The 26465-nt window shown below is 38.1% G+C and overlaps 1 protein-coding gene across 10 annotated transcripts in view; it reads right to left on the bottom strand.

Annotated features, from left to right (window-relative positions):
- Positions 1 to 7771: 7771 nt before the first annotated feature.
- The window catches only part of cadm2a (cell adhesion molecule 2a), a 434133-nt gene continuing 415439 nt past the window's right edge, over positions 7772 to 26465 (bottom strand). For 9 of the 10 annotated variants that reach the window (XM_084400980.1, XM_084400982.1, XM_084400983.1 and 6 more), the window contains 2 exons: positions 16405 to 16524; positions 7772 to 12778 (listed from right to left, as the gene is read on the bottom strand). In XM_084400980.1, coding sequence (XP_084257106.1) covers positions 12660 to 12778; positions 16405 to 16524 — 239 coding nt within the window. In that variant the 3' untranslated portion in view covers positions 7772 to 12659. The remainder of the gene's footprint in view (positions 12779 to 16404; positions 16525 to 26465) is intronic. The other variant, XM_084400975.1, reaches the window with a different exon arrangement.

The following is a 26465-nucleotide window of genomic DNA, read 5'->3' as shown; positions in this document are numbered from 1 at the left end:
GTTCATGGCTAATAACACTTTAATGAACACTTTTAAAAAATCCCTATGGGAAAAATATTTTTTGAGCCAAGGCCACTTCAAAGGTGTACAGGCACTGGGTCTCATTCACTTAGCATGCGCACAGATTTGTGCGTGAAACGTGTGTATGAACGATTAAAGAAGAATCATGATTCACCTTTTTTTTTTTTTATTACAGAAAAATATAGGAACAACTAAAACCACACGTAGTCCTACACAAAAAGTACTTGGGGGCCATTGACACAGAACGCGTTTTTCCATTCCAACGCACTACTTTTCCATCGTTTTTCTATGTTATTACTATAACTGTTGCGCTCGCGTCTTATGTCTTTTGCAGCGTCTAGAGTGTTCTGTACAGTTTTGGATATTGCATATTTTGGTAATTGCTGTAGGTCATCCAGGCATTCAATGCATACTGAAAATGTACACTGTGCACAGTAAACACTTACCGCAGAAACAGTGCCTTTTATGTTAGTATGGTATAGCATGCTATTTTAGTCAATGGTTTACCGGCATTAAAATAGAAAAGAGGAAGAGGTTTGAAAGAAAAAGGGAGAAAATAAGTCAAAGGATAATGTGTGCTGGGAAGGACGGCCAAAATGAGGCTTTTCACATTTATTCCCCTGGGAGGGCAATGACTTCCCAAACGTGTGCCGAGGTTTCTGGCAAGCTTGCGTGTTTTGCTGTGCAATGACAGAGAACCAAATTACATAAAAAAGTAAAGGATGGACAGACATGAAAGACCGCAAATACAGGACGTGACGGACTGGTTTCAATTTCGCATAGCACGGTTTTTACCAGCTTTATCAGCAGCTGTTTACTAAAGAACAAAGTGACTTTGCTCGCTTCCCTCAGGCGAAAAACTAGTTAGATCGATGCTGAATCAACAGCAGTTATTGGCGTATTATCAATGTGAATAAAACGGGTAGAATGGATGCTGAAATGACTTTCGATTGAACACCGGTGGTAGGGAAGGTTAACAAGCATTAAAGCCACTCTCTGGTAATTGATTGAATAAACCCCTGCATGCTAAACCAGCCAGACAGAAAGAGTCTCCAGCTCGCATCTTGAAAAGACAGTTGAGAGAGTTCAACGCTGAAGGTCACGTCTGGGTTGGGAGTGTCCGACTGAGAGCGGGCTGACACACCTCGGCCTCTGCCAATACTTCCTGCAGGGGGTCTTGTTTCAGGAAGTGATATTCGTCAGGTAAGGGTGTGAGGTGATAAGAAAGGGTGACAAGCCGCCCATATTCATACAGATACCATCTGCTCAAGTCTGACATGCCATACATAAAAATGTAAAATAAGACACTAGCTCCCTAGACAGGCCCAAGGTGAATGAGGTAGACATACGCTCGATGGAGATGAACTGTTTTAATATTAATGGTTACATCTCTTACGCCCTTTAGAGGGTAATGACTGTAACTGCCAAAATGGCGTCAGTCGGATGAGAGGATAAAGAGAGTGCTCTACACAGGTTTTCAGATTCATAAATGGCTCAAGGGACTACTATGATAAAGGAATGAAAAATATAATAACTTAATGTTAACTTAGTGTTTATTTTAGATTAGGGTTAGGGTGGGTATATATATATATATATATATATATATATATATATATATATGGGCTTCCTTTGTAAGCTATATGACTTCAGAAGACTTGAATGATTCATGAATCTCATGGACCACTTTTATAATAGTTTTATGCCACCTTTTCATCTTTTTGGAGCTTGACAGCCCCAGCCCTCACTTAACTTCAGTTATATTGAAAAGAGTCACCAGGAAATTCTTCAAAATACAACTTTCCGCAATTTTTTTTTTTTTTGTGTTAACTATCCTTTTAAAGAGTGTTTGTGTATGAGGGAAATATCTCCACCATGCAGCCTGACACAGGGACACAGCGATGGTTCTTTTTTTTTTAGCGGAGGATGAATCTGTATGACATCATCTCTCTGAATGTATAGTCTCCATGTGTCTGTGCATGTATGGCTGTGTATGTCTGAGCAACAAGACTCTGTCCATCTCTTTTGTTTATGTGTATGGCGCTCGTTGTTGCTTCAAGCTCAGGCTGAGGGAACATTTCTGGCAGACACACGACTGCATTAACATAGAGTGCAAAGGCAGGCAGGCAGACATTCCACAGGAGACACACTACACTCTCCACCCTGCTTCTGTGGCACAACACAGAGCAAAAGAACACAGAGTGCTGCAACACTCGAGAACATTGGCTTTCATGCATGTTTATGTCGGCATTCTGAATTCAGTGTTGTTCTGCTCATTTAAATATGTTTAATCAAAAGCTGTTCTCACATGCTATGGCAGACACATGCCTAGACTACTAAATCAGTGCATACATCCATATTGAAAGATGCTTTGTGCTGCTTGGGACACCATATTTAATTTCAGTCAAGTTTAAAAAAATGATGTGTTGAAAAGACTGCCTGAGAGAGAACAGCGTGGGATGATTGATTGCTTCGGTTACTGAATAGGGTACTGGAAGTCTTTTGTGGTTAAAGGGAGGTGACTTCGCTGGGGTCAACTGGTGAACTGGAGCGATATTGAGAGATCTCTATCACCATTGTGCCCTTGAATGAAGCACTTTCCAACAGATTTCTCCAAGGTGAGCACTCCCTGTAGTTTGTGTACGATGCCTTAAAGGGGTGGTTCAGCCGTTCAGGATTTTGGACATCGGACCTCATTTCCAAGTTAGCCTGGGTGTTATTTATCAGTGGAGACAGTTTTCAACATTTTTCATCCAGTCCTTCCAGTTGCATAGTTCGCCGATGCTAGGCTAGCGCGAGTCAACGGTATCTGCTAGCCTGCCATTAAAAACAGTTTTACCCAGTACACCAAAAGCAAATAAATTATAACACCAGACTACCGATATAAATGTCTGTTGAGAGAATAATGTTAGAAATCAAACTACTCTTGCATCTCAATGATCGCATTACATTTACAGGAACTAGTTTCTCAGCGGCGGCGGAATTTTACTTAGCTCCGGTTAGTAGTACTGCGTCGAAAAGTAAACACAGAACACGTCTGTGTATTCCGGCTCATACATGTATGGTTTGTTGAATAACACACATTCCTTGTCTTCATCGTCTCCAAAGTCCGAACCATTGGCATGGCTTTCAAACGTGGCCATAGTCCTATGTCTTGTTGATTTCTTCGTGAAATATACTCTGCTTCTGTAGTGATGAGCGTCAGCGGCTTGCGTGATAGTCATGTGGACCGGCTCTCTCGGTTGCCTAGGTAACTTAATATCACTCCGCCGCTGCTGTAGACTGTGCTAATAAATACAGGGAACAAAGTATAACTATTGCAATGCGATGAAAGGGTAGTTTGATTTCTAACATTAGCCGCTTTCCGACCAAGTAGTTACAGGAACTTAGTTCTAGGAACTGTCCACTTCTAAACAGTTCTAAGACCTACTCTCCCCCAAACTCGGTTTTGCTGTTTGCGTTCGCACTGGCCAAGTGGCCATAGGAACTAGTAGGAGGGGTAGCAGGGAGTGACGCAACCACGGCGACTTTTATTTTGACGGCGCAACAGACCTTTATTTTGGCGGCGCTGAGAACGCCAGCGCAAACAATGCTCGCATTCTCTGTGTTTATTAGTTAGCGATCTGTCCTGTTTAATATGTTATTAGATAGAACTGTTATAGAAAGTAGACAGTATATGAAAAAAAGGTTATTAGCCTATTTCGTGTGGTTGATGTCCAGTGTTGCTAGCTGGGCAGATAAACATAATCATGTTTGGCTTGCCCTCAAAAGTTGCGTTGGATTTTCTCTTCAGCATAAAGGTTTAGAGACCCATCTATCACTGTTTTCCATGTTTGTATAGTTAGTTTATGGAGTAAATATATAGGCTATAATCTGTGTGTTTACGTTCTAGCTGTTTAAAAATGGCGGGTGCTGGTGTTCCGCGTGTGTTCGGTCAATCAGCGTACACTAATGTCACGGGTAGTTCCTATAGTGCTGGTTTAGACCCTACTCTGAAGTAGGACCTAAATTAGTTCCTCCAAATGGAGTTCCTAGAACTAAAATCGTTCCTAGTTCCTGCGGTGCGAACACGCCGACATCCGGGTACTTTAGCCGATAGTTCTAGGAACTGTGAAAAGGTTCCTCCGGTCGGAAAGCGGCTATTATTCTCTCAACAGACATTTACATCGATAGTCTGGCGTTATAATTGATTTGCTTTTGGTGTACTGGGTAAAACTGTTTTTAATGGCAGGCTAGCAGATACCGCTGACTCGCGCTAGCCTAGCACTGGCGAACTATGCAACTGGAAGGACTGGATGAAAATTGAAGTCTCCACTGATAAATAACACCCAGGCTAACTTGGAAATGAGGTCCGATGTCCAAAATCCTGAACCACCCCTCATTAAGTCCAACTCTCATTAAGTCCAACTCTCATTAAGTCCAACTCTCATTAGAGTATTAGTAGACTGTCTGCTTAATGTCTGCTAACACTTTAATTCGATGCCCCACCAACAGACTTTATACTGACTAGGTAACTACCAATCCTACCCCTAACAGTCTACTAATAGTCAACTACACTGCTAAAAAATGCTAGGTTGTTTCAACTCATGGTTGGGTCATATGGACAAACCCAACCGTTGGTTTAAAATTTTAAAATACATTTTTAAACCCAGCGTTTTGTCCATATTTGATCTAAACATGCAACCCAGCATTATCACTCATATTTAGTCAATACCATGTTAACACCACACAATGTAAATAAGTATATAGTGTTTTTGAAATAAGTCTATTTTGCTTACCAAGGATGCATTTATTTGATGAAAGAAAGATAAAACAGTAATATTGTGATATATTATTACAATAGAAAATAACAGTTTTCTTATATTTTAGAATGTAATTTATTCCTGTTATGGCAAAGCTGAACTTTAAGCAGCCATTACTCCAGACTTCAGTGTCACAATAAAATACAAAATGATTTCTGAAGGATCATATTACATTTTACTTACTTTTCAATGAACGTTACTTACTTTTCTTTTAAAGTTGGCACAACATCATTCCAAATCCAACTGAACTCCTGCTAACGATTCAATTCAGGATTCCACAGGAAATCTCGTATACTGTATATCTGCAGCCGAGGGCTCCTGTATTCCAATCCTCTGAAAGATTGTGGGTGTCTTAAACCCCTTTAAAAGGTTTCTTGTCATGGATGGCATTCCCATCACTCCAAAGTATCAGTGGAGAAGGTCACATGTCCAGTGAATGATTGATGGGAAAGGTGAAACTCTCATACCTCAGACAGTATATCATTCACTTCTCTCACTTCTGACACAAAAGGCATTAAGCTCTGCCTCCATATTCAACACCATGAGGAAATGCTCTCAGAACAGGCATGAATGCATTTAGAGTTCAGAGTCCTTTAGGAAGACATCTTATCTGGTATTGGAAATTAGACAGGTAAGCTGTCATTTAGTAGATTTAATTCCAGAAATCTTCATGTAATTTACTTTAATTCTACTTTGTCGATTTCAAGGAGCATTATGATTACTCACCCGTACAACAATTATTTTAAGTAATTAAGTTCATTCAGCTTGCCTAATTAAAAAGTAGTTGATTCTCACTCAGATAACAGTCATTATTAAAGCAATCTTCTGGGTTCAAAACTAGTTAAACTCTATGAGTGGCACCTGTGGCATGATGTTGATTTACCACAGACCACTTTTGACTCGTGCCTCAGTTTGTTATAAAAGTTTTTGAAAACCTTGTTCAGGAGGGTTTTTAAAGCAGAAAAGCAAAGCTTTTATTTGCGTTTAAATGCTTTTATAAGTGATGAGTTCTTATGCACAAATATGTTTTTTTTTTTTTAGCTGCAAAATCATTGAATTGATTTGCAGTAGGATAGATAATAGATGTTTTTAGATGAAGATTAACTAATGGTTATGTGATATACAGTGGTGCTTGAAAGTTTTGCGAACTTTTTTGAATCTTCTATATATTTCTGCATAAATATGACCCAAAACAAGTCCTAAAGCAGACAAAGAGAACCCAAACAAACAAATGAGACAAATATGGTTATTTATTTATTAAGGAAAATGATTGAATATTACATATCTGTGGATCCTTAAATGACAAAGTAAATATTTTCGTCTCATTTATTTGACTGGGTTCTCTTTGTCTACTTTTAGGACTTTTGTGAACATCTGATGATGTTTTGGGTCATATTCATGCAGAAACCCGGACAGCAACATAATGTCGGCCCAGATCCGGGCCACATCTGGTACATGTGGATGTTGCTGTCTGGGAATATAGAAAATTCTAATGGGTTCACAAACATTCAAGCTGCAACATTCAATCAACAGTAATTCCTGTCAATTGTTTTCTTATTACTCAAACCTAGAGAGTTTATAGGCTATGAATATTTGCAAGATAAGTGATTTTTGAGGTGCAATACACTTCTATTGTGAGTACATTACTGTAAACGCCATTTTTGCGACTGAGAGATGAGTCTAAATTATTTTCTGTGGTAATCGACAACATGCTGTCCATAAAGCTTTAATTGTGAACCTGGAACATTCCCTTATGTTGCTATAGATCAGTGCTATTGTTAATTAAAAACTATCAAGAGTGCTTTTGTTAATTATAATAAAATTAAAATATTTTAAATGAGAAATGTTCGCAACTAAATGAAATGTTAAAGTACCAAGGCCTGGTTTCACAAACAGGGCTTAAATTAAGCCAGGATTAGGCCTTAGTTTAATTAGGTCATTTAGGTAACATAACTGGTGTGCATCTTGACACAAAACAATGGCATTGACATATTTGAAGATATGTCACTGAAAGTTGCTTTCAGTTCAAACATGCATTTTAGTCTGAGACTAGGCTTAAGCTTCATCTGTGAAACGTGATATGTAGGGGAAAAAAAAACCGAATAAAATGACAAGTTCTTAAACTAAAATAAAAATAAAAGCTATTTTGAAATATTAATAAATACTATAATATAGTATATATTTAATACTAAAAATAACACTGCTGTAGATATTATAACAACATTTATTGTGGTGTATGATGTCACATTTGTGTCTTTGTGGTTGTTCTGGATTTCAAAATATGTCTCATGATAGAAACTATTACAGCAATTGTGTTTCTTTACTCAGCTAAAAATATTGTTTGGCTGTTGTGTGTACTCTTGATCTTCCTAGTCATAATAGACCCGAGCTATGAGGCAGTTTTGAAATGACAGAGATGGTTTTTGTGGTGGGCTGACCTCGGTGTGAGTGTGTGTGTAGGAGTGAAGACACGTCCCCTGTGGTGATTTCACAATGATCACGGTTTCCTGCCCTGAGGGCTGCTGTCTCTCTTCCCCTCAGGGGTCTGGTGCAGTCTTTATCTCTCATAGTTTGTATCTGTCTCCATGATAGCAGCCATGTCTGCGTTCTATTACATTCCAGAACATCCTGCAGCTCAGACAAACCTATGCAGTGAGCATGCAAAAACAACATGTTTAAGTCCCGTTCACACCGAGAACGATAACTATACAGATTAAGATAACTATATTAGCGTCCACTCTAGTGGACGATATCATTCTGTTTATTCACACTGCAGTTTTGTTGCCTGCCACTTTAAATACTCAGGCTCTTTAAAGCAGGATGGTCTCTGATTGGCTGTAAATGTTTTTTATTGTTCTCCAAAAAAATAAAATAATAATAATTAATTCTGAAAGTGATTCCAACAATATCTCTCTGGTCTGTTTTAGTTGTGGTGTGGACTCTGCTGTTTTTTGATATTTAGAATTATTTTTTAGAACTATCCGTATCATTATATATTGTTCCTACTGGCCTAAAGGCAAAGACAGATAGAAAAAGAAAGTTTGACTGGCTAGAAAACTTTAGCCATTCAGGCTGGTTGTTAGGATGTTGCTAGGCAGGTCTAAATGGCTGCTTGTTGTTATGGTGTTCTTTGCCTGTTGCTAGGGTGTTCTGAGTGGATGCTAGGGTACTGATAGGCAGTTCTGTGTGGTGGCTTGTTGCTAGGGTGTTGCTAGGCTGGTCATTAGGGTGTTGTGAATAGATGCTTGTGATGAGGTGTTCTGGATGGATTTGGTGTTTGGTTTTACAGATATATGGACAGACATTAAGAAATGAATGGAGAAAATCCAGATTACTTGTGTTGTATTTCGACAGTAAGAAGAACAGACAGGAAATTTTGGCATTTATTTATTTAACAATTTCATTCCATACATGTGAATTAGGCTTAAAATCGAATTTTGAATCAAATGAATACACCAAGGAACACATTTAAAAAAAAAAAAAAAAAAAGAAAAAGAAACCAAATGAGGCGTTTTCATTTCAGCTTGCTACAAGAAGCACAAACCCTTCGTGTTCTGAAGTCACTATCATTTCAAGAGCTAGAGAGGCCGATTCGCTTAGAAACCAGGTACTCGATCTACCAGTGCACAGTATGCTACCCACTACATCTGCTTCACTGGCACGCACAATTGTTTTTGCAACGTGAGAGGAACGTGGTGAAATTTAAATAGCGTTTGTCTGTCTATTTTTTACAATTCAACTACAGACGTTTCTGGAACAGTGCGCGTTGTGGTGTCGTCGGTGCAGGTGCTAAATCTAGCAAGGTCATGTGAAAAACTGTGAAAACACCGTTTCCTTCTAACTATTTGATCTTGACCTACATGTAGTGTGTCCTTACTATGACAACAGCCCTCTTAGTGTAACACATTACTAGCTAAATTGGTGTGCATCTTTTTCTGGTCTAAATTTCACAACAGGTCGTTACAGCAACTGGACAGCTTGTTTAAACAATATACAAGCTTGTGTGTCATGAATTGGAGATATGTGAAGCAACAAGCATATATACACATGAAAAAAAGTAAAAGCATCAAATAAACAGTATAATGATGATGTAAATGCAGTATGATTAAGCAAATAGAAATACATTGGTATGAGCTACCTGTATGATATTAGAAAAAAAAAAAAAACAAACATTTGATTCATACCTGAGATGCAAAAAAAAGAAAAAATGCAAATTCTTAAAATGATGTAATTGGGTGACATAAACTAACAGTTACTGTTGTTTCTCATAAACTTGGGGTTTGTTAAAAGAGACTCTTTGCTAGATGCACAAATGCTTTAATTTCAGTGTATAGTAAATAAAAAGAAGGTCGATGAGAGTGAGTGCATTTTACTATTTCCACATATCACTGTGATCATAAATGCTGTATTTTACACAGTTCTTTCTTAGGTAAAATTTCGTTATTCTGCCTTTTGATCTGCATGCTAATTGGTATAGTCTGTATTTTTATAGTCTGTCAGGAGGAGAAACAATGTGAACATATGGAACCTTTTTTTCCTGATCATAATGTTCAGTGACATAACAGTTGTACATTAATTTTGTTGTCACTTGCAGACTCCAAAAAAAAAAAATATGAGCTCTGTTCCACAACCTAGTGAGCTGCCTACATAGGCAGCATCCTAACTGTAATGGAACCTCATAAGTTACCAATTTAGAACACTCAACATTGCCAGCAATTCAGTTGATTTTTAATAGAGTTTGCAGTTAGCATGCTGCTAAGCTAATGACATGATACTCTAATAAGCATTAAACTTACTAGTGCAAACAAATATTTAATAAAAGAACAATTTTGTAATTAATTTCAACAGTTTTCACCAACTAACGCAATATTAAGTTTATTTTGCATTGGGAGATGACCAGAACAGAACAGTGGTCTGTGTTTTAATAGTCCTTCCACACCAACTACGGTAAATAAACTGGGACAAAAATGGCAAAATTGTCACTGATTTACTGAATAAATCCCAGGTGTTATCCAAAACTTTAAATCCAAAAGTTTTAGGCCATCGTTTTAGCTATGAACCATTCCACTGCAATCACTAGCTGAACAAAAAACATCACACTGGAAATGCATTCTGGTGCATTAAAATGTGAATATGATGTGACAATATAACATGCAAAATGTACAAAGGCAAGTTTGAGGGAAAAGAAACAACAAGACAAGAACCCGCAAGAGCTGAAGTGACAAAACAACATGAAGCTCCCACTACAAACACAAAGGCAATTATGGTGATAAAAGAAGCTGATTTATTAGTTCTTAAAAAGGTTGAGTATGTTCTGTAACGGGTCAAAATCTGAGCAAGTGAATATATTATCTTGATAATAGCATGTGATTTACTGACCACAAAGGCAGAATTAGGTCAGGGTCACGATCAGACAGACAAGTACCAAACATTGTTAGCGGTTATTATGCCAGACAGACGGCATTGAGCCAATCCACAGAGAGAGAAAGTAGCAAGAAAAGAGAAATAAATGAAAGGTAATTGTGGCTTGAGTTGCATGTCAGCACGTTTCATTTCATAAGGCTTAAATTGATTCTGTGAGCACTGATAAACGGTTTGGCCTTAAGTCGTATGCAATCTGACTGTTGGCTCTGTCAAAGGATACCATATTCCTAGCCATTAATATATTCACACATATTAGGGATACATGTGACAAGACAATTACATTTGAGTTACATACGTGTATATGGAAGTGATATGTGTCAATGTGGCGCATTAGGACTAAAATGAAAAGATGTTTCACTATCAAACATGTAAAGCTTGACCATCTGTTGGTTTTATAAGCTTCACTGATATCTTTCCTATGTGAGAACGGAGACAGACTGCGAAAGCAATGCCAAGTATGAACAATAATCGTCATCATTTACAGGAAACGAACATCAGGTAAAAGCGTTTTCATTCGACAAATACATAGCTTTGCCATTTTAACAAGTATCCCATTGCTGTCACAATTGCCGTCATACTCATTAAGTGGTTTTCAATTAAGCAAAATTAAATAATTTACAGTCAAACAAAAAAAAAAAAAGATCTTTCAAAAATGTTTCCCCAAAACGTGATACTTATACAGTATATACATGCCTTGAGCTATAGCAAAGGTTGTGAATAATCTTTTAATGACAAATAAGATGAAAAAAAGAAGAGTTTTTTTCCCCCCCACCAATATTTAGATCAGCTAATATACAAACTTGATGGAATTAGGGATCCCGAAGTCTAACAACAATTTTCACTAGTTACCACATTTAGCAGATATATTATACAGCCTTAGCAAGGTTGTCTATTCATCATAGAAATCAACAAAAGAACCGAAAAAAAGATACTGTTGTTTCAACCATCAACATAATCCATGACTTTAGTGTACTGATGTCTAGTCTGGGTAATGAAACTCTTTACGTCATGATTGTTGCATTAGACCTCATTCATGAGTTGTTTTGTGCTTATTTATGTGTTTGGCCTAAACCTCACGCTGAGGAATGAGCAGGTGGGTGACACTTTATGAATGTTGCATATCGGCAACGTTCTCTTAGCATTGTTACATAATGTATGTGTAATGTTCAGGTTTGCATACACAGTTTTTTTGGGGGGGATCTTTCATGAACTGTATATTGATCTGACCAATGACACGAAGGTTTAAGAGCACTGAAATAGTAGCGCACTACTTATTTTTGTCCCTTTTAAAGTATCACTTTCTGTTTTGTGAGATATCTTGTGTTCGGCACAACGGTTGTGTAAACAGCTGAAGGATGACGTACGGGTGTTTCCCGCCTCGATCGTGGATCTGTTGTTATGGGCCGATCAGTGCAGGAATACAGAAGCAAGTGTCATAAGAATCAAGCAGTGGAGATGCATCATCATACTACACAAACACACACAACTGGGCTTCTTCTTTCTTTCTTTGCCTGGTTGCTAATTCACTAACCCGCTATGGTTTATTTGGTAACCAAATAACCGAGTAACTGCTTATCCTAATTTTTAAAAACACAGGTGATTTTCGCTGGAACACACTGAGACCTTCTGTGGAGCTATTCGTTTACGTACCAATATCTACAGTTCAAGTACAAAATACTGATTTTAGCCATAGTGTGAGCTGTCAGTTTCACATCATGTAATGGTCTTTTGGAGAATGGAGCGTCTCTACGTACCGATAACATTATTAACACCTAAAAATCTGTAGAATAAAAAGGGAACCTCCCTCACTTCAAGTCTGAGTATATTTTCACTACTGTACATCGCTTTTTTTTTTTTTTTTTTTTGGGAGAAACAGCACAATAAATGGATTCAGCATGAATCACAACCAAAACAAAAGTAGAAATGAATTAAAACAATAACAGACCACAAAACATTTTTTAAAATCATACCGCTGAAGATAAAAGCAAGCAACCAATCAGAGGCCTGACAAACGAAGGCATTGACTGAAATTCAGCGGACATCTGTATATTTAGGCACTGTGAGAAGATGAAGGGCGAGTCCTTTCTGAAAGATGGCTGCAGACAATTTTCTTTTCTTTTTTTCATATTTGGAGATTTAGACATTTTTGGACTACTTTGGGGGTGTTTTACATCTATATGATTACAAAAGGTGACATCTTCAGCAAATAAGTTGCTCGTAAAAAAGTAGCAGGTGAGCTGTTATTGAAAAAGGCAAAAGAAAACCGAACTGAAATGAAAAAACAAAACAAAAACAAACAGAATGGAAAAGAAGGGCGAGAAGAAGCTTCCGTTGCTGTCTGAAGAAGTTCCTACACTGTGCAGGGAAGGAGGGAAGGAATAGGAGGAGAGAGAGGAGCGCAGTGCCACTTGCAGTCTAAATGAAATACTCTTTCTTTTCTTCTGCGTGCGCGTGGTTGCCGTCGGCATTGATGATGGCTGTGTCTGCGTCCGGGGCGTCATCCGCTCCTTTGGCCTCGTTTGTCAAATACGTGCCTGAAACACACACACAATTTCTTGATTTAAAAAACAATGTGATTTTCAAAAACTTCAAAATGGAAACTTCAAAATGGCAAAATAGGTTACACTTTATTTGAAGGTGTCCGTGTTAAAGTGTAATTATATGTTTGTGAGTAATAATTAACTACTGTATGTGTACTTACTATAGGGCTAGGGTTAGTTGCATGTAATTATGCATAATTTATATGTATTAATACATTAGCTACATGTAACAAGGACTGTAAAATAAAGTGTAAAAAAATAAATAAAAAAATAATAAGAAGTGATATTAAGTCTTATCAAAAACTTGAACCTCACTATATATGCACTTGTGTCCAAAAGTCTGAGACTACTTGTGACAATGCTAATAATTTGTATGCACTACTGGTAAAAAGTAAATTAAGATATTATTGTGAAATATCATTAAAAAATTATATTGAAAACAAGTAAAAAATTTAAAAATAATAAGCTGAATTTTCAGAAGCCATTACTTCAGTGTAGGGTATATATATATATATATATATATATACAGTGCTATGCATAAGTGAATACACCCATGCTAAAGTTGACTAAAAAGAGGAATAAAAAATCATATTTTGGAAATTGAACTTAATGCCTTAATTTAAAAAATTAGGAAAAATCCAACCTTTAAGGACACCAATTTTCTTTGTGAATGAATAATGTATCGTAAATAAATAAATGTTCTTCCTTAAAATACATGGTGCATAAGTGTGTACACCCCTATGTTAAATTCCCATAGAGGCAGGCAGATCTTTATTTTTAAGTATTTAAAAAATTTTTTTTTTAGGATACTATGCATCCTGATAAAGTTCCCTTGGCCTTTGGAATTAAAATAGCCCCACATCATCACATAGCATTCACCATACCTAGAGATTGGCATGGTTTTATTTCAGTTAGCCTAATAGCTAGTTTGATTTGCATTGAGAGATGATCTTATGGAAAGTACCCCATGCCAATCTCTAGGTATGGTGAAGGCTATGTGATGATGTGGGGCTATTTTAATTCCAAAGGCCAAGGGAACTTTATCAGGATGCATAGTATCCTAAATTTTTTTTAAAAAAAATACTTAAAAATAAAAATCTGCCTGCCTCTATGGGAATTTAACATAGGGGTGTACACACTTATGCACCATGTATTTTAAGGAAGAACATTTATTTATTTACGATACATTATTCATTCACAAAGAAAATTGGTGTCCTTAAAGGTTGGATTTTTCCTAATTTTTTAAATTAAGGCATTAAGTTCAATTTCCAAAATATGATTTTTTATTCCTCTTTTTAGTCAACTTTAGCATGGGTGTATTCACTTATGCATAGCACTGTATATATATACACACACACACACACAAGTAATGCGTTTTTTTAAGAAAAATATCCATAATTATAACTTTATAAACTGTAATCATAGCTTCCAGTAATGTCCATCCTTGCGTCGCATGATGTACAGTGCATCCGGAAAGTATTCACAGCGCTTCACTTTTTCCACATTTTGTTATGTTACAGCCTTATTCCAAAATAGATTAAATTCTTTATTCTCCTCAAAATTCAACAAACAATACCCCATAATCATAACGTGAAAGAAGTTTGTTTGAAATCTCTGCAAATATATTAAAAATAAAAAACGAAAAAAATCACATGTACATAAGTATTCACAGCCTTTGCCATGACACTCAAAATTGAGCTCAGGTGCATCTTGTTTCCACTGATCATCCTTGAGATGGTTCTACAACTTGATTGGAGTCCACCTGTGGTAAATTCAGTTGATTGGACATGATTTGGAAAGGCACACCGTCTATATAAGGTCCCACAGTTAACAGTGCATGTCAGAGCACAAACCAAGCCATGAAATCCAAGGAATTGTCTGCAGACCTCCGAGACAGGATTGTATCGAGGCACAGATCTGGGGAAGGGTACAGAAAAATGTCTGCAGCATTAAAGGTCCCAATGAGCACAGTGGCCTCCATCATCCGTAAATGGAAGAAGTTTGGAACCACCAGGACTCTTCTTAAAGCTGGCCGCCCTGCCAAACTGAGCAATCGGGGGAGAAGGGCCTTAGTCAGGGAGGTGACCAAGAACCCGATGGTCACTCTGACAGAGCTCCAGCGTTTCTCTGTGGAGAGAGGAGAACCTTCCAGAAGAACAACCATCTCTGCAGCACTCCTCCAATCAGGGCTGTATGGTAGAGTGGCCAGACAGAAGCCACTCCTCAGTAAAAAGCACTTGACAGCCCACCTGGAGTTTGACAAAAAGGCTCCTGAGGAACTCTCAGACCTCTTTGGCCTGAATGGCAAGAGTCGTGTCTGAAGGAAACCAGGCACCGCTCTTCACCTGGCCAATACCATCCCTACAGTGAAGCATGGTGGTGGGGATGTTTTTCAGCGGCATGAACTGGGAGACTAGTCAGGATTGAGGGAAAGATGAATGCAGCAATGTACAGAGACATCCTTGATTAAAACCTGCTCTGGACCTCAGATTGGGGCGACGGTTCATCTTCCAACAAGACAACGACCCTAAGCACACAGCCATGATAACAAAGGAGTGGCTACGGGACAACTTTGAATGTACTTGAGTGGCCCAGTCAAGCACACAGCCAAGATAACAAAGGAGTTGCTACGGGACAACTCTGTGAATGTCATTGAGTGGCCTAGCCAGAGCCCAGACTTGAACCCGATTGAACATCTCTGGAGAGATCTGAAAATGGCTGTGCTTGATATCCAACTTGATGGAGCTTCAGAGATTCTGCAAAGAAGAATGTTAGAAACTGACCAAAAATAGGTGTGCCAAGCTTGTAGCATCATACTCAAAAAGACTTTTGCCACCAATTACAAAGTATTGAGCAAACGCTGTGAATACATGTACATTCGATTTTAAACAAACTTCTTTCACGTTGTCATTATGGGGTATTGTTTGTAGAATTTTGAGGAAAATAAAGAATTGAATCCATTTTGGAATAAGGCTGTAACAGAAAATGTGGAAAAAGTGAAGCGCTGTGAATACTTTCCGGATGCACTGTAGTATGTAGGAGTGGCGTAAGCTTAGCTGAGAGTAGACGCCCCTCGCGGATCAAACAAATAGGGCTGGGGAACAAACTCAAGCTTCTCTGACATTTCTAATTCGTGACCGGTGTTTGCTGTTCTGTTTTGCTTGCTATCCTCTGCACTTCCGTGTTCATCAATACTTCATGCGTCGGGTCAGAGTTCACTCTCCGGCCGGAACTTGACTCGCGTACAGAAGCCAGATTCTAGTTTATAAAGTTGGAATTTTTGGGCTTCAAAATTTCAAGTACTATTCACTCCTATTATAAAGCTTGGAAAAGTCAGGATATTGTTTAATATAACTCTGATTGTGTTTGGCTAAAAGAAGAAAGTCATATACACATAGGAAGGCTTGAGGGTGAGTCAATTATGGGATAATTGTCATTTTTTTGGTGGACTAACCCTTTAATTTTACATTTCCTTTATTTTAAATGATTCAAATGACTAAAACTGTTTATTTGCAGGTTTTGAATCACAGGTGGTCTCAGACATTTGAAGCCCACTGTAGATGATGCATTTTTGAGTAACACTGTATCTAGATTTTACAGACAGTAAAGGAGAATCGTACCTTTATGCCGTGCCAGGTAGCGTCCCAATACAATAATTAAGCACAAAGTTGCAAAAACGACAACAGCGACTACTCCTCCGATTAGAGCGTGATCTGGCACATTTTTCTGGGCATTAGGATCTGTAAGAGAGTGAGAGAAAGAGAAAGAGAGAGGAGGAGAAAGCATTGTTGGTAACCTTTCTCATTTATTCATACTTTTAACTTTCAAAATATCAGAAGGTTGACAACAGATAGTTTGGTCTAAAGCTTCAGCCCTCTCCTGTCTGCTCAAGGAGTTTAAAGTCTCTGAACCGACAGTTGAGCCATATGGGGGTTGGACAGGGTTTTATGCATGCACAGAATGAAAGTAAAGAGGAAGACATGAGCCATAACAAACACACAGTGTTTTCCAGTCTGTCATCAGCTGCTCGTAACTAACAAAACTACACTGCATGGTCAAAAGTCCTTTCAACGGGGTCACTGATGCTCCAGGAGCAAATCTTCCCAGAAGTGATGAGTCGTTCCTTAGTGTGAAGAACATTTGAATATTATAAAGAATTCATCGAAAAGTTTCCATGGATGTTAAAGGTTAAAAACCATCAATGCTAAATAAAGAACCTTCTTTTTTTAAGGGTGTAGTGTAGTGTAGCTGTAGAAGACAAGACCTGCTGTTCAAATTGTGGGCGACTTCATTTCATCCCGACCAGAAAACGCTCTCGAACCTCGAGCGTATTGGTAATTTTAAAGATGGGCCCGTCTCCTTTCTCTCTGTGAGTTGTGGTTCTTTATTATTTCCCCGCTTAGTGCCATTTGGAGTGGTATATTATAATTGACAGCATGCGTTGCATCTGCCCCAGCGTGTGCGTTTAATCCGGGCTGTGCTTTGTGCTGCGGGAGCTTCCTAATCACTGCCTGCAATTACTGTATCAGCCGCACAAAGCCGGGATAAACTCAGGGCCAGAGAGCCATTCAAACAGTCCATTTCAGTAATGGAGAATCCCACCTCGGATCGACATCGGCTGGGCGCGTCGACTCCATCCCTCTGATTGACATCTCACAGTCTCTCTCTTTCTCTCTCTCAATAATAGCATTTCTTCTCTCTGTTGTGTTTACAAGAGGAGTATAAAACCTACAAGCTGCATCTGACTTCCCCGTGACAATCAATCACAATAAAAACACAAAATATGAGCAGATCTCTATCACCCTTTTAGCGGCTCGCTGAAATATGAAATGTGGAGCGGCTACTCGTATCTGACAGCACATGTTTCTGAATTTCCAACAGTGAAAGGCTGTGGTATTAAACTCTCTCAATTTTTATGATATCAATAAATCAAACTTAAGTCCCAAAAAGTATTTCACCACAGGTGTGTGCGACTTCAGCGTTCGGCTATCAAACGGATTTAGCTTTTTACCCTTTTTCTACCAAAATGGTAGAGAAATCGCTAACACCTGTCTAACTAGGAGAAAAGTAACAAAACAAATGCTTGGCATTGCCATTCTAAATCTCTGTACTGGTAAGTGTTTAGACACCTTTGTCCCTGAACATTAGACTGTGAATCTCAAGTACATCTCTTGGTGTTGTGATAATTAGCCCTTCTCTGTCCTCGCTCTATTTTTATCAACGCTCAGCGTGGGGTTGCCATGCTGAGTGCTGTCCTAGGGCGAGTCCATTGACACTGTGAGAGGCCTGGTAATCTCTAACTATGCTATTACAATGAGGTTTCATTAGTTAACATTAATTAACTACATTAGTTAACTAATAATGAACTGCACTTCTACATTTATTAATCTTTGTAGATGTTAATTTCATATTTTACTAATACATAATTAAAAAATCTAAAGTATTTGTAAACATTAGTTAATGCACTGTGAAGTAACATGGGCGAACAATGCACGATTGTATTTTTAAGGTTAACAAATATAGTAACAAAGGTATTGCTCATGGTTAGTTCATGTTAGTTAATACATTGAAACCTTATTGTTAAGTGTTACCCTAACTATATTAAGGATAATTTCTACAGTTAGAGAGAAGGAGTTACATAGTTCTTCTCATTAGTCAATAACTTTCTAACAATGACTTTCTTTTAAAAAGTCATTTTACGGGGTGTATATACACTTGTGATAAATCATTTATGATAAAGTGAAGGTATAATTTTAAGAAAACTAAAAATTATAGTCCCCCCCCCCCCCCCACCCCACACACACAATAATACAACTTATTAATTTTTTTTATCAATTATCTTTTTTAAAATGTAATTTTCAGGCTGCACAATTTTAAGGTTTGTATTATGCAACCAGTATCATCTTGTAGTATCCCTAGAGTCTTCTTTTTGTAACTAAATACAAAAGTATACATATTATATTTACAATAACAGTATAAATATTGAAAAAAGGCATCAAAACACAGCAAATTAACCACAAATTTATATCGTATACATTTTAACCACCATCTAATTTGAAGCAAACCCCATCTTTTTATTAAGTCATGTAAACGTAATTATAAAAAAGCATTTTTATTCCACTAGGGTCAAAAATATCCTCATATAAATATGTACAATTAAAACTGTTTGGATACGTACTTTCCGACTCATCTTTTGTTTTGACTTCCTTCAGTTCATGCTTTATATTCCTCCTCAATCCCCTTATTATTTGACCCTGCTCTTCTTTTAATGTCAGTTTCTCATTTTCTTTCCTTGTGCACACAAATTTAACTCATCAGCGTGTTTGTCCATAGACATGCCCAACATTGCGCTTAAAGTAGCGAGATCCACCAGCAGAGAAGTGATATGTTTCCTCTCCCCCAGCACACATTATCTTTTAATAAGGCCTGCGACAGTCCTTCCCTTATGATTTAATACTGAAGCACAGCACACACATTCCTATTTTAATATTCACAATTCCTTTGCCTGGCCCCTGCATTGTGTAGCTCTGGCAAATGTAACAAATTAACGGCAGTGAAACCACACCGCTCTGATGGTGTGGGATATAAACTCACCAGCCGCACATCTGAGAAGAGGCTTTCAATCCGGCTGTGGCTAAACAATACTGAGAATGACAACAGCACCCAGTGTGTGAACCCCTGCGGTCACATGAATTCTTAAAGAAAACTGTTTCAGAGGAAAAACATGCAGGAAGCACTCTTTTAACAAACCCACGTGGTAGGGGGTTACGAAGAGGCCTCGGGGGGTGGGCAGGAGCAGCAGGGGTGGTCATGTTGCGCTCTTGTCGGGATGACATTTCAAGGTGAGCGTTACCATTAACTCCACATGCTAATTCGGGAGACCGGCACATGCTGTCTAGGAGATTATTGTTACGGTAATCTTGATATTTGTATAAATGCCTTAAATGGCGACTGTGAGTGTGGGCTGGGTGTAAAATGGATGTAGGAAAGCGAACGTCAACGCTTCGCTGATCTTCTTTACATCGGTGGGCTATTGAAGGACAGCGACAGAGAAAGTGCTGAACTGGAAAGCTTCACCTTCATGGTACAATCGAACACTGGAAATTAACATTTACAGGGCAAGTACTGATGTGCTTCCAAATTGAAAGGTGCAGAAAGATGGTTGGCCTACCGAAAGAATTGTAACATATCAAAACGCCGCCCTCATTCAAAGCACGAGTCTATGCAGAAAGCCAATTGAACGGAAACCTCCCAATAAATCACCTAATATGAAAATCCAGCACAAGCTATTCAATGGCATTTATGATTTGATTGCTGTATGCATGATTTGCTCTGACTCTTGGATTCAAATGTTCCACCACAATCAACCAGAAGCAAACCAAATTACGCATAAATTGTAAAATGCAGTGGAATGGAAAGATGGTGTTATTAACCAAATTATGAGTTTAAGTGTGAGCTCATTAGACTTGATTAGAAACTCGGTTGGATATTAAGCTGTTTACAATGAGATACATCAACATTAGTCCTCAGTGTCTGAGAACATCTGCAAACTTTCACATTTGGATTATTTACAAATTTAAGGCTCAGAATAAAGGTTTCCTTATTTTGCTTAAACATTTTTATTCATTTACAGTTTTTATTTTATATATGCACATTTTTTATACAATATCAATATGTTGTACAACGTTTTATACAGTATATATTGAAAGGTGATGTACTACATTTTTGTTACATACTTTTGTCCTATATTTAATTTAAAGGTGCTGTATACTAAAGAATAAACAATATGTTTTCATATATTTAGGAAAAATGCTAAAAGAACAATACTACAGCCAGTTATGCTACTTTGAAATGTGCGTCCCTTGTCAGAATGTTTGTATTTGTTTTGGTCTGTGTGATTTCGCACACTGCCAATTTACCCAACAGTATTTTGACATTCCGGGTTGCCAGTTGGCGGAAAACACAGCGTATTGTAGCCAGGGAAGCCAGCAAACAAACTAGGTCAGAGATCGCAGATTCTACCCGACAAAGCCTCGTCATCCATCCAAAAAGCTAAATGACCAGAGGCATATTAAAACACGGATAAATCAACTCATCACCTTACGATGTAAGTCTCCTTGGCTTTTATTGTCAATTGTACATGCTCCTTTTGCGTGTTCTCAATCTGGCAACCCGCGTGAGCGTTGAGTCTGAGAAGGAGGGTGGCGGGTGAAACAAAATTTTATTTTCTCTCCAATATTTTAAATTTGAACTGCAGTATCCATTTCAACGCAAGCTGTCAATATTACATACTGCACCATTAATATGCAGTGATGACTATAAGCCATTTATTAGTACATTGACGCCACCTGTGGTGTGAGGTTATCTGTTTAAACAACCGAAGGCAAACAGAGGCGGGAAAGTAACAGTGATTATTTTTGCATGCAGAAATGCATATAAAAGTTTCAAAATGGCATATAAAATAAATGTTTAAATTTGGAGGTTTGCACATGTTCTATCAGAAACAGAGGATCAATGTTGACATATCTCACGGTAAACGTACTGTACTCTATATGATAATTTGGATAGGTTTTTTGCTTGTTCTGTGGGTAAAAAGCATTTATGACCATTCTGAAAGCTACATGAGCTGAAAAACTGCCGTTGAGATGAATGGGAATGCTAATGGTTGACTTTCTCTAGGTATTATAGGCCTTCTTGGGACCCACAAGCCAAACAGGTCAATAAAACATCCTATAAGTATTTCATGAGAATTTTACAGTCTCTTAAACAATCTAAAAGCATAGCTTTGGCTGATTTCCCAGTTAATGGACAGTGTCTTTTTTGTCTGGGAGGGCATATGAATATTCTGCCTCAGACTTAAAGATCCTATAGTTCTTGTTCTCTTCCTGCATGTACATGCTCACTTCTCTTCATAACACTGGCAGCCAGCCAATTAAATTATATTCGAGGTCTCTGACTAAATAAATAAAGACGAATAATGGCTTAATGCACTGTTTAATATAACTATTCCCCATTTTCTTCTGGGATAGAACATTTGACAATTGTGTCTAATGGAAATTTTTTACCAGGAAGAAATGGAGGCTGTTGTATTCGAGTTGTGGCCCTCATGGGGGCCCAATCTAGGAAATAAACGTTAAACATTAAACCATGGTTGAAATCAACCGTTCCATCCATTCTCCATCCACGCAGAAAGGAAAAAAAAAGGCTAAATGCTTGTTGTCCATCTTTCCCATCCCTTTGCCCAGCACAGCAGCCACTTAAATGACCCGTGAATCTTTAGAGGGCTGATTTACATACCGGATGCTCTTGAGAGTTGATCTAAAGCCAAACGGGGGCAAAGGTGACCGCTGAGTTGGTCAGCACGGTTTAATTAGATTTTCAAAACAAATTACAGCTTCTAACTGTGCTTGAAAAAGTGAGTCTGGAGAGAGACACAATGATTGAACCCAAACAGGGTGAAAAAGAAAACAAATACAGGTGTTCTCCACCGAGAGGCACGAGCAGGCAAGATACTGAACGATTTGGAGACTTTACACTGTAACATTCATAATTAGGCTGTCATGCTTCAAACTTGATCTGCAGTGAATGCTGGGAAATGGCGAGAGTGGTTATTTCGGCAAATTAAAGCAGCTCAAGGCTTCCAGAGGATTACTTAAAGTGTCTCCTTTCCACGGAAACTAAATGAATGAAGAGAGTCTTATTCGTAATTCATATTCGGTGGCAGAGTTTAATGATTTTTCTTTTTTCCTTTCCTGTTATATTTTAAATTGTTACCATAAGTCTTCCCTCGACATGACTTAATGTGACAGATCATCAATAACCGTGCCGCGTGACCGAGGAAAAAGACCTTTGTATTACATTTTAATTCCTCCTGTGTTGTGTCATTTTCAGAAAGGAGAGAAAGGAGGGCGCTCAGGACTCCAGTCTCAATATTTAACTGACCCTCCAGGGACACGGCAGCTGAAACAGCTGAAACTTTGACTTATCCATTTAAACAGAGCCGTTTTTCTTTTCTTTTTTTGCTGGTGTTCTCTGGAACACACCTTTCTTGGAGTTCAAATCAATAATTCTAAGATGTCAATTGATATGAAGTTCAAAATCATTTTAATCCTTCTATTGAGAATAAGCAGCAGGATGAATGATTTCCAAGATGAAATCCTCACTCTACACTTCTAAAACCCTATTCGGGATTCGTTTTCTGGATATATGTCTCTAAAGTAATTGTCTGTAATGATTATCGTCAGTTGAGACAGGATAAGTAATGCCTGTGAAACTGAAGAGATGGATTGTACCCAGGAGCACTGCAAATATTATAACGCTTTTAGATATTTCAAAGTGTGCCCCCTCCACTTTTTGGGAAATAAAAATGATATTTTAAGAGTTTTGCTGCTGTGCCAAGAAAGAAAATGGCAGCCACCTACAATTTAAAGACTTTAAGATCAAGCAAAGCCTCTGTGTAAGTGGTAATTTACTATAGCGGTCACTTTCCTGCTATTTAGCAAGGACAAATGTTAAGTCACCTAACTAATATTAATGATCCAAGCTGATAAGGTCCCTCCTACATTTCAGATTGTTGCTGCACCCCTGGATGTGTACACTTTGCCATCACACGTAACGGTGATGATCACACAATCATAAAATTATTTTGTTGTGCTAATTATTAAGGCAACATATTTGAGATTATCTAGCAAAATTCATTCAAATTTCAGAAAAAATATAACCAAACTGTTGATATTTGCAAACCTGCATTGCACTAAAATACTTCTTGTTCAATTTTTTTTTGTTAGGAAAAAAAGTTACAATATACTGTAATTTCTCTCCATCACTTTGTTTCAAGCTCAAAATTACAGGCTTGTGCACTTTTCTTTGCTTTTTGCTAAGCAAACAAAAACACAATCCTTTCAATCTCGTATACATGGGATGTCAAACGCATTATGGAACAATATAAAATTATGTTTTTTTCCCCCCTAGTTCTCTTAAACTGTATTAGGTTTAAGGTTGTATGCCATGCAACATTTTTCATTGGCACAGTCATAAAAAGTCATGAAAATCATCAGGGTAATTTTAATCGCGCTGAATCGTGATAACCCTCGTCTTGCGATTCACACATTCGTAGCTCCAAGTGTTCACATGACTTGAAGAAATAACTCAAGCATCTAAAACACGGCTCTAGACTTCTCATAAAGCACTAATTGGATGAACAAAGCTTTCCAAGGCGGCATGCATTGCTTGCAGACCAGGAACAAAGTGTTAGAACTTGCAAATGATTCTCTGAGGATTGCTCATTTGTTTGCTTCTTACTGGGACTACAGCCCATGAACGAGGCAGTATCCAGGCCACAACTGACAGGCCCACGTCGGCCCATTATGCTCCTGCGGTGTGGCCATGTTGAGTAATTGCTAGGCTTCTGGTCAACGCTTCAAGAAACATATGTTCCACTCCACACTGAGAGACTCCTTGCAGGAGGCTAGTCGTATAACGTGTCTCCTTTGACAAAGGGTCTTGGAGGAATCCACAGTAACCTACAGCGGAAATAATAGGACATAATTCGAAATAATTGTTTTTTTTCTCCAAGCCACCATATTTCAAAGCTTCAAAAACTTCAGCACTTCCACGATAGACCCTTCTCTGTTTATGTCCTGGAGTTAAATCCAATTAAGCCGGATAATTCTTGGCAGACGCTGGACAAGTTTAAAAAGTTTTGTAATAATTTTGCAAAACTGCTGCGCTTTGTTGTCCTCCCTTGGCTAATGAACCTAAACCCAGACCCTCCCTAAAACAGATAAATTTCTGCACTTTCCTCTCCCTGTCCAAAGACAAAAGGCATGACCAATCATTATCCCTGTAAAAGTGTCTCAGTGGGACAATAATAGCGCAGGGGTCTACGGCAGGGCGCTTTCATGCTGATTATGAAAAGTGAGCTGTAAATATTTTAAAATTCTCAGCATCCCCAGTACTTTATTCAACCTTTCAGCTTCATAAGGTCAGAGCTAATTTGCAAGCCACAAAAACGCATTTGGCAGATTTAACAGGGACGGGAGGCGCACTGATGGCATCGTCAGGGCCCTGTGTTTCTTTGAGGAAGAGTTATTATTCCCATTAAGCCCGGCAGAACGATGAGGCCAGAAATTCGCCGCTGGTACGCCCCCATTGATCGCAGATAGGAGAATGAGCTGCTAATGCATTTAGAGAAATAAGATCTGTTAACACTGCAGACAAGCTCAGAGAAAAATTCGCTTCGACGGAAGGCATACGTATGTGTGGTATTTTTTCACAAATAGCTGATTCCATTCTGGTTGTAAACACAATGCAGTTAAAGGATAATTCCAGCATAACCTGGCATATAACTTGGATATCCTTAGGAATAGTCAGCCTGCTGATAACATACAGATGCAGGATAAACTTTAATCTTCTACATGTTTAGTTCAAATAATCCTCAAATTTAACCAAGTAAGCCTCTCTGAAGAATGGAACGGTGATGCTATCGTGATACAGTACAAACACAGCCATTTTGTTTTTGTGCAAAAACTTCCCTCAAAGTTGCACCAACAGGGCTGTACCCCTCACAAGTGGCACAAAAATAGGTAGACATTCAAACGACCCTTTGTAGAGTCCAGGGGGATTGCGAAATTTTTTATTTTCGCCTTATAAATCACACTGTCTATATTTAGCTGAAGCATTCATAAACAAGAAACAAAACAGACCCTGATACCCCTGAGACCGGACATTCACGGCTAGGATCTAAAGAACACTTATGTCACATGGTATATGCCTCCAGGCTTGCTGTATAGGTACTTAACTGATGGGAACCGTTGTCCAGATCCTCTAAAGATGCACAAACTCCAGGGTAGAGGATAGTTAAGGTGACCCAAAACTTGTCCCAAACCCATATGCTGTTTGACATTGTGGTATACGACATGTAAGAACCAATGGCAAGGCTCAAAACTCGCATTTGCGACTAAAAATAGATGTGTGCAAACTGTAAAATGTATTTAGGAGCATGTGTGCAAAAGAACCCGCAGGTCATAAAAAAGTCTTAAATATCTTAAATGGTATATCAAAAGTCTGAATTATTATTTTAAGAGGGCTTAAATTTGGGAATAAAAAAACGTGAATCATGATACGGCCTAATGTGATTAAACTTCAAAAGGCTATGATTTCATCAAATAAATGCGAGCAGTAGCACTGTATGTTTCAAATCAAAATTTAGAGCAGTTAAAAGCAATTAATACCATGTGTTTATGCCAATAGATTGCTTGAGATCTACAGCTGATGAATTACGACAATGTTTACTTAGTAGATGGCTGTATGACAGCTGTATATTTTTGATTGAGCAGCCGGCAAAACATTATTTAACATATTATTCAATATACTGTATAGATTTTACTAGTATTGTACTAGTATCTGTTTATATCAGTTATTCTATTTGATAATTATTTACTGCACCCCTAAAGGTTTTAATTGCTCTCCTAAATGTTTCAACTTTTCACATGTGCTTCTTGGGGGAAAAAGTAAGCATCAAGCCCTGATTGGTATTTTGCTTTACCAAGGTGAAACCAGGCTTAGATGTACTTTTTTAAGAGCTTCAGAAAAGGGCAATTTCTGTAAAGATTCTTAAATTCTCCTTTTGTGTAAAAAAAAAAAAAAAAAAAAAACAGCATACAGGTTTGAAACGACACTA

The sequence above is a fragment of the Rutilus rutilus genome (assembly GCF_951802725.1).
Source record: "Rutilus rutilus genome assembly, chromosome: 25".
NCBI classification, from domain to species: domain Eukaryota; kingdom Metazoa; phylum Chordata; class Actinopteri; order Cypriniformes; family Leuciscidae; genus Rutilus; species Rutilus rutilus.
This window is presented reverse-complemented; position numbering and strand designations above follow the sequence as displayed.